General features: G+C 53.4%; 1 protein-coding gene across 1 annotated transcript in view; it reads left to right on the top strand.

Moving 5' to 3' along the window:
• The first annotated feature begins 950 nt into the window (after positions 1 to 950).
• CRACR2A (calcium release activated channel regulator 2A) overlaps positions 951 to 9610 on the top strand; it is a 74648-nt gene continuing 65988 nt past the window's right edge. Inside the window, exon 1 of the mRNA XM_067695441.1 lies at positions 951 to 1166. Coding sequence (XP_067551542.1) covers positions 951 to 1166 — 216 coding nt within the window. The remainder of the gene's footprint in view (positions 1167 to 9610) is intronic.

Raw genomic sequence — 9610 nt, 5'->3', positions numbered from 1 at the left:
GGAGGATAAATCCAGTCCCTGTTCTTCCATCTTTTCTGGAAACAGAAGTCTGGACTTACTCTTTATGAGATGAAAATCCCATACAAAGAGCTTCCTGACTGAAATACCAATGGTTTCAGGCATCCCTGTAAAGAATCTACGAAAGAGCTGTCTTCCTTCATTCAACAGGGAATCAATGAGCACTGACTTTACACCACCTTTGGGCTGATACCTGGGGTTAAAATCAAATAAGAGGAGGTGCCTCTCTCCTAGTGCTCATAGCCGACCTCTTTATAACTGTGAGATTGCCTCTTTCATGCCATGCATCGCCTGTGACATGGGCCAGGGAAGCTGGGAGCCAGAGAAAGTCAGACCTAGAACGGAGAGATCAGGTTTACTAACTCCCAAGCCCAGAATGGCTTTGGGGCTCACTTAAGCTCACACGGCTGGTCAGTAGTAGTGGATTGCCATGCACTCTATTTTGAGGGCTATAGAGGAGGAACCCAACCCCAAAGACCTTCCTCCACTGCCGGTCACCATGACTGAAATCCACCATTAGAGGGCGAGGAAATGGGAAAATGTATATAGAGACCACGGTGTGGTGTCTGCCTCCAAGTAAACACTCCAGAAATGGAAGCTGATCTATCAGCGTCTGTGTTCTTGCCGTTGATTTAGATCGGGAGAAATTCTCTGGCCACCGCCTTTCAAGCTGGAAATGTCTGTTTTCCTTTCCCCCTTCTTCTCTGCTCTCTTTGATGGGCTGGCTGATCTGTTAATGATCAGGGCACATTTCCCCTTGTTCCGAGCTTGTGCTGATGAAGAGAGAAACAGGCACTGGTGAGCGGTCCTCTGCTTCCCTCCCATCCCCTCTCATCCTTTTCCAGCCTTCCTCCATCCCTACCATGCCCACTCCTCTCTCTCATCTTCCACCTTCAGGTTCTGAAACGACTCGAAGAAATTGACAGATCTGGATGGCCACGCCCGACAGGAGAGTGGTCTCCAGACCCCGGGGACCTGGCTGGGGGCACCAGGGGAGCGGGGCCTGCCTGGGCTCCCTGGACGACCTGCCGCGTGAGGGGACCCAGGAGCTGGCACCGGCACAGCTGACCATGCTGAGGAAGGCACAGGAGTTCTTCCAGACCTGTGATGCCGAGGGCAAGGGCTTCATCACCAGGAGGGATATGCAGGTAAGAGGGTCCCAGGTTGCACCTGCCCACCTGGAATGCCACTTGGAATGCATGGGTCTCCCTTTCTTGGGCTGGGGCCTGCCCCACGGGAGGTGACGTCTTTATTTTTTTATAAATTTATTTATTTTTGGCTGTGTTGGGAATTCGTTTCTGTGTGAGGGCTTTCTCCAGTTGCGGAGAGCAGGGGCCACTCTTCATCGCGTTGCGTGGGCCTCTCACTGTCACAGCCTCTTCCGTTGTGGAGCACAGGCTCCAGACACACAGGCTCAGTAGTTGTGGCTCACGGGCTTAGTTGCTCCGCGGCATGTGGGATCTTCCCAGACCAGGGCTCGAACCCGTGTCCCCTGCATTGGCAGGCAGATTCTCAACCACTGCGCCACCCAGGAAGCCCTGAGGTGACGTCTTTAACAGAAAAGGTGCCGTCAACTCTGTCCTGGAAGGAGGCATCGGCCTAAACTCTCCTGGGAGCTAGATCTCCTGGGTTCTTTCTTTTTCTGGCCTTCACTTGGTGTCAGGCTCGGGAGCTATTTTCTCTGAGTCAGTAACTCCCCAGAATTGTGGAAAATGGTGGCAGCAATATAAGAAACTTAAGTGAGACACGGAGAAGAACCTTCTGGAACAAAGGTGGAAAGGCACTGACTTGTTACTTTACAACACAGCTCTGAGCTCTGCCCAAGCCACTCCCACAAGGTGCCATGACTCTCGATCAGCTCTGTCACGGTGTCACCGAACCAAACTTGGATCTGTTCGCCCATGCACAGTAAAGCCCATCTACTGACCCCAGACTGTGGTGAAAGAAGGGACAGTGCTTATTGCAGGCGCCAAACAAGGAGTCCGGGGCAGCTAGTGCTCAAAACACCCAAACTCCTTCAGACTTCCCTGGCGGTTCAGTGGTTAAGACTTCACCTTCCAATGCAGGGGGTGCAGGTTTGATCCCTGGTCAGGGAGCTAAGGTCCCACATGCCTCAGGGCCAAGAAACCAAAACATAAGGCAGAAGCAACATTGTGACAAATTCAATAAAGACTTCAAAACTGGTCCACAGTAAAAAAAAAAACACCTGAACTCCTCAATGGTTTTCAGCAAATCATTTTTAAAGGCCAGGTGAGAGAGGGGAGTCCCGGGGTATGTGATCAGCTCGTGCACAGTTCTCTGGTTGGTGGTGGTCCCAGGGCGATGTCACAGGGGTTCACACGATCAATCCTTAGGCTCCAGGAGGCCTGGGGGCTATGTGCTCGTGGTCATCAAGTAGCTAATGTCTTCCGTTTGGTGGTGGTTTTAGCATCTGGAAAACAACTCAGGAAATGTACATCAGATACTATTATCCAGGCCCTCCAGAGAGGAGCTAAAGCAGAGGGTATGGGGAAGCGTCTGTCCCGCGAAGGCCCCGTAAGGTCCTGCTTGGTTACAGCAGCGCTAGCAGCCACAGGCAGTGTGGAAACAGCAGAGCGTGACCTGTTCCCAAACAGCTTTACTTACCTACACTGAAGTGTACATTGTATGTCATTTTCATGTGTCACCAAACATTATAATCCTTTTGATACTGTTTTCAACCATTTAAAAATGGAAAAGCGATTCTTAGCTCTCTGGCTGTGCAAAAACAGGCACTGGGTCCCATTTACAGGGCGGGGTGTGGTTTGCCCACCCCTGGTCTGGTGCCTTCCCAGTGTCTTCCTTAAGTCTCTCATGCTGCAGTCATGATTTCACCCCGAGAATAAAGGAAGCGCGGGCTGCACTGGAGCTCTGACAGCCTCTCTCCACACCGCCCTCCCATCACTCGTACGTCAGGGGCATTTTGGGGAGGGACACACAGCTGCACAAAGCGGGGGAAGACTCGCGATGGGCAGGTTTTCTTTTCTTTTTTTTTTTTTTTGCGGTACGCAGGCCTCTCACTGTTGTGGCCTCTCCCGTTGCGGAGCACAGGCTTCGGACGCACAGGCTCAGTAGCCATGGCTCACGGGCCCAGCCGCTCCGCGGCATGTGGGATCTTCCTGGACCGGGGCACGAACCCGTGTCACCTGCCTCGGCAGGCGGACTCTCAACCACTGCGCCACCAGGGAAGCCCAGGTTTCCTTAAGGCTGGTTTTTCAGAGTACGCTGAAGTTGGGCCATGAAATGCAGACCCTCGTTCGTATCCGTCCCGCCTCCACTCGCTGTGTGAGCCTCGTGGCCCGGAGGCCTGTGACCTGGATGGAGCACCGCAGGCCTTTCTCCCACCAGCCCACGGGGTGGAATATTCTGGCTTCTCCCAGACTCTCCCCCGTCCAGTAGGTGCTTCAGGATTTGAGGGGAAAGACCTGGGAACAGTGGTACCTTAGCCCACAAGAGAGCCTGGGCCTCTCTGGTTTTCAGCAATTGACACCTGGTAAATTTCTGCCACTGATACTCATCCCCAAAGCCTCACCCCACCTAGAAGTCCAGCCTAGGTGTGTTTTGAGAAAACCTTGACAACCCCAGCCTGGGAATTCATAGTTGTCCTTCACAGGCCTGTGGCCATGGTGCTTGTAGGAGTGGTTTTAATGGCATGTTTCATTTGTGCTTCTCCTTCTAGAAAGAAAGAAAAGGGAATTCTCTTTTATTGAGGGTCAACCGTGGGTCACATGCACAGTGCAACTCAGCACTCTCACTGAATATACCCCCATTAACCTGCGCCAAAGCCCTCTCTTTAATGAAGGCCGGGATAAACCGTAAAGTGTCAATTGTTGAAGAAATCATTTGCGTTGGGCCCGGCATGAAGCCAGAAGCACCAGATCCCAGAGACGCCACAGCAGCCTTGCTCCCTCCGGCCTCACCCCTGGTCCAGACAGCAGGAAGAGGGCGGGGCCTCCCACCAGCCAGTCTGCTGGGTCCGTGGCATTCAGCTCTGCCGGCTGCGGTTTCCTGAACTTTCTGCGTGCCTGTGGACGGCGAAGCATTTGAAAAGTTCAGCTCTTCTAGCTGAGAGAATGATATCACGAGAGAACAAAACTCGTCATCGAAGGGCCGCCTCTCTGCCGCTTTCACGGTCACGTCTGGAGGAGGATGGGCTGGAAGGAGATTTGGGAAGAAAGTCACCCTCTTGTTGTCCACCCTGGGTTCCCCGTGAGGTCCATGCGCCCTTGGTTCTCCTGGCAGGACTGAGGACATCTGCCTACTGCTGTCACCCCTGCACGTACCACGGCAGCCGGTGGCTGGCCCCTGGGTCCTGGTCACCACCTCCTTTTTCACCCTTGGCTCCCAGCACAGCCTCTCGGGACCTGGAGAAGAGCTCACAGCACGCACGCACACCCAGATCCAGATGCCGGGAAAGGCCTGTTAAGGCGGAGAGTGGCTGGGTCAGGGTGGGGAGCCTGGGCAGGAGGGGCCGGCGGGCGAGGGGAGCTGGCACAAAACTGCACACAGTTGCCATCCTTTGAGGGAGGGGGAGGGGCAAGGCTGCTCCCCTCGTGCCCCCATTCTTCTTTCTCCTGAGTAACGGAAGAACTCCACCTGCAGGGGGTGAGACAGGCTCCCAGCCATCCGAGAGGTGGGGAAACCCAGGCATCTGAGAGGTGATCGGAGAGCAGCAGCCGTGAGCAAACAGACACCCTGACAGAGCAGGACCACAGACGGAAAGGAGCAGGTCCCCCGGCCGAGGCCAGGATGCAAGCCGCCCGGAGCTCGGGTTGCGCGCGAGCAGGTCCTGCTACGGGACGTTGGATGGATGATACTGACCTGTGAGCGCAGAGTTTAGGCAGGAGTTGGAGGGTCTTCAGCTCCACCCATGGCCCCCCAGACCTCACTCCCTCCTCCACAATAAACCCCTCTGTGTGTCCCGTGGAGATCATTCCAGGCAGAACTGGGGTGAAGATTGCTTTGCAGGGAGGGGTCCCCTAGAGAACACAGTCGTGAGCCAGAGGGTCCCTAGTGAGAGGCAGAGGGACACGGGAGGACCAGGCTGGAGAGGGCATGAAGGGACCCCTCCAGTTGGGAGAGGGAGATGGGGATAGGTCGGGCAGGAGATCTCTGAAGACACCAGCAGCCTCCTAAACCCTGTTCCTCTGATTTCTTAGAGGAGTGTACTGGTTATTACCAACGCCAAGTACCCACCCTGCAACACTGCCTGGAATTCCTGGATTAGCCAAACTGTGAAGAACCATCTAGGAGTTGGCCAGCCAGCCAAACCTGGCTCGCTCGCTGCTTCTGTGAGTGCCGTGTAATTGGAACGCAGCCGGGCTCTTTCCTTCTCATGCCATCCACGGCGGATTCCAAGTTGCAGCACGGACTTGGGAAGCTGTGACAAAGGGCTGCAAAGCCTCAAATATGCACGGCCTGGCCTTTACAGGGGCTGCTAGTTGACGCCTGATTTAGGCGAACAAAGAGACGCTTAAGGAATTCTGTGGTGCATTGCCCTGAGTTTTAATCCTGAATCTGCCACTTACTAGCAGTGAGCATTTGTGTAAGTCTCTTAAGCCCTCTAAGCTGTAGCCCCTCATCTGTGAATTATTTATAACTAACTCCCAGCGTTAGAAGAGACTCAGGCGCGTGTGTACCCGCAGAGCACTTAGCCCCGAGCTGGGACCTGGAAATCTCTCCGTAAGCGCTCACTGTGTGTGTGTGTGTGTGTGTGTGTGCCATTGGGGTGGGGGGACTTATACCCCGAGTCTTAACACAATTCCTAGTGTCCTCCACTCTGTGATGTTTCCAAATTGTGGTAAAACACACGTCACAGAATTCCCCATCTGAAGCATTTTTAAGTGACTATTTCAGTGCCTTTCAATACATTCACATTGTTGTGTAACCCTCAACAGAACTCTCCTTATTTTGCACAATAGAAGCTCTGTCCCCATTAAACACTGACCATCCCCCAGGACCACCTCCTACTTTCTGTCTCTATGGATATAGCTCCTCTGGGGACCCCGTCTAAGTAGAATCATACAGTATCCGTCCTTTGGTGACTGCCTTATTTCACTTAGCAAAATGTCTTCAAGATTCCACATGGTGGCACATGTCAGAATTTCCTCTCTTTTTAGGGCTGGATAAGATTCCGTTTTATCTATTTACCACATTTTGTTTATCCATTTGGCCGTCGATGGGCACTTGGGTTGGTTCACACCCTTGGGTGGGGTTGCTGGGTCATATGGCAATTCTATTTTTAATATTTTGAGGGATCCCACACTGTTTCCACAGCGGCTGCACTGTTGTACTGGGAGGTCAAGTGCAAGTCATCTGTCTGCCTCAGAGATCAAGAAGGGGCATTTCTGCTGGAGAGGGTCCCTTCTGTTCGTCTCTAGTTGGTGCTGCTCTTGTTTGTGTCCAGTCTACATGAGCGAGGCCAGTTTGGCTTCTTAGAGGACATTTGGCCATGTCTAGGGACATTCTTGGTTGGAATGACTGGAGAGGGAGATGCTACGGGCGTCTACTAAGTGATGTCCGGAGATGCTGCTAAATGTCCCGTAAAGCACGGGACAGCTCCTCCCCCACCTCCCTCTCCAGCAAAGAATTCATCCCGAGATGTCAATAGCACGGAGGTTGAGACTCCCGTCTGCACCCAGCCGTCAGCCTGAACCAAGCACATCAAGGCACCAGGCAGAATCAAGGGAGATCCCGCCTCTGGACCTCACAGTCCCATCCTGAAGATGTCTGGTGCTTCTGGGCTCTACCGCAGGGAAGAGAGTGGTTGGTGCTGGGAGAAGGGTCTGAACAGGAGGCTTTGGGAGCCTGGAAAGAGGGAGAGATTAATCTGGCTGTAAAGGTGGATCTCCTGGTTTTCTCTTTAATGAGCATTTCCCTTAGATGCATTTGCAGCTGTGCAACCCTTGGCTTTCAGCTGCACGAGGCATGTTGCGGGCTGGTGACCAGGAAGGTAGAGGGTCCAGCTGGGCTGTAGCGGGAGACAGCGTTTTCCCCGGCTCTGGGAGCCTGCGCCCTCAGCATGGCTCCTGCAGGATTGTTTCCTGTTCCACGCCCCAGTTTCTAAGACCTCGCCGAGCATCCCTGGGTGGGGGATGGGGACTGGTCAGGATCTAGTGGATGGGGTCTAGACCAGTGCTCCGTGGACAGGAGCTCAGGACCGCCTGCTGTCACTCGTAGTCACTCGTTTATTGATGCACTTGTTCAACAAGTATCTAAACACCACCTGGCTGTCGCATTGGGCTAGACCCTGGGGCCATGGCAGTGGACAAAAGTGAGCGGGGTCCCTCTTCCCAGGGCTTCCAGGCCACTGAAGGAGCAGACGTGCATTCACTAATCGCATCCATCAGTATGTAAAGTACAAAGTGAGGTGAGACTTACGAACGAAAGAAATGTGTTTGGGGGCGCGTCTGGATCGCTGGTCCAAGCCGGGGGCTGCAGAGCCTTCCTGAGGAAGTGATGCAGGAATTCAGAGTTCAGAGGAATCAGGAATTTAGAGTGAACAGGAAGGCGGTGGAGGGAGGCCACGGTTGGAGGGAGCGTGGAATCGTGAAGAGCCACTGGTTGGGCCGTGGACAGAGTGAGGAGGGCGAGCCTGCCTTCTCCCCGACTCCCTCCCCCCCACCTGCTCTTCCAGGCGGGAGTGGGAGACAGGATCCACCCGTGAAGCAGGATTCTGGAAGGCTGGCACGGGTGGTGCTGGCCGGGCTGACTTTTGGTGGCAGGGGTGGGATAGCAATGAGAGAAAGGAATTAAGGATGCATGGACGCACGGAGAGCCCTTAGCTGACAGCGGAAGCCCCGAAGGGGAAACTGCTTCTTTATCCCAGCCTGGCCTCCACTGTGACTTTAGGGAAATCTCAGAGCTTCATGGGTCATCAGCACCATGGAATGAATCGTCGCGTCCCTCTCCACCTGGCTTGGCTCCTTTAGTTAAAAATGTAGACAGCGCTAGGTACCCAGGGGACAAGAGCAGAATAAGTTGGTTTTACAGGGCTCTGCAGGCCCAGAAGAAAGATAAATAAGGGGTAATTATGGTTATGAAGACTAAAGGATTTTTCGGGTAGGGCCAATAAAGAGAGGTTGAGGCATCAGGCATGTGCAGTTTGCAGAGAAGGCTGGAGAAGCCCTCGGTACTACTTTGGCAGGACGTGAAGAGGGAGGATGACTTGGAGAATGTCATACTGCCCTCCCCAGCTTCAGTGACAGCAAGAGGAGGAAGCTGGTTTGAGACAGAGACAAGGAATGGGATTAGAGCATGGGAAGGACTTGGGGTCAGAAGTGTTGTTGGGTTCAGGGATGGCGCCTGAGGCGGGGTGTGACCTAGCTTTTCCTGGGTGATGCTAACAAGAGTACGGGTGCCCACGTGTGGGTATTTTGGGCAAGAAGCAAGTTGAGGGTCCCACTGACTCTGCAGTTCCTTTCAGCCCCCTTCTGGGTCCAGCACAGAGTGAGAGACCACATTTTAGAGATCACATTCAGGCAGAGGGTAGGGAGGGGGGCAGGATTATCCCAAGGAAAGGACTGGAATCTTGGGTTTTCACCCTGCCTCCAATGTGATGCCTTTAGCGTCAGATGGAGCTAATGAACTTCCTGCTTGCGAACTTGACTCCATCCTCGCCCTGCATTCTCTGCCTTTGGCTTTGACACAGCTGGTTTATGGATTGTTGACAAGACAGAGATTCTCCTGTTCGCTCAGCAGACGCACTTCTGGAATCCTTGCACACACTCTCACTTACCTTCCTTTTTAAAAACCTCATTCCTGTGTAATTCAGTGACTCTAAAGGGCTCCCACATCATCCTGTCTCCCCACGTTGTAATGCATCATCGTCTCTCTTAATGCAAGTACCTGCCAAATTAATCGTTATGGCTTCTCAGCTAGAAGGGTGCCTGAGGGTCAAACCGAGTGTCTCGCAAGTTACCTTATGGGCTTTCACACCTGCCAGCTCTTTTTGACTGTTCAGATGGGCGTGTACCTTCCTTCCTGTGGCCCCGTGGTCCTTGTCTTCAGCTGTCAGTCACTTCCACAGTGGCAATTTTGTGCAGTCGTCCCTCGGGGAGCTGGGAGGATGGGGGAGGGTCAGCTGGGCTGTAATGAACTCCCTTGGGGAGTCTTCATTGGGACGATTTGATTATTAGGGTAGAAGAGGGTACTTGCTTCAACGATGCAGATTAACGTTGGCCTGGGGCCGCCGGTGCATCAGGCAGAGGCCAGAGGGAAGCAGCCACAGCTCAGCCACTTTGCTCCTCAGCCATCAGTGTCTGCCCTTCTCTCCCTGCGTGGTCTGGGGCAGCCCAGCACTCAGGTCCAGTGACCTCACACCCCATCTTGGCCAGCTCCCTTTTACAACACAAATACTCTTTTTTTTTCAAGTTTTTTTTTTTTTTTGATGTGGACCTTTTTTAAAGTCTTTATTGAATTTGTTACAATATTGCTTCTCTTTTACGTTTTGGTCTTTTTTGGCCACGAGGCATGTGGGATCTTAGCTCCCCAACCAGGGATCGAACCCACACCCCCTGCATTGGAAGGCGAAGTCTTAACCACGGAACCGCCCGGGAAGTCCCACACAAATACT

This window comes from Pseudorca crassidens, chromosome 11 (genome assembly GCF_039906515.1).
Source record: "Pseudorca crassidens isolate mPseCra1 chromosome 11, mPseCra1.hap1, whole genome shotgun sequence".
Lineage (NCBI taxonomy): Eukaryota > Metazoa > Chordata > Mammalia > Artiodactyla > Delphinidae > Pseudorca > Pseudorca crassidens.
This window is presented reverse-complemented; position numbering and strand designations above follow the sequence as displayed.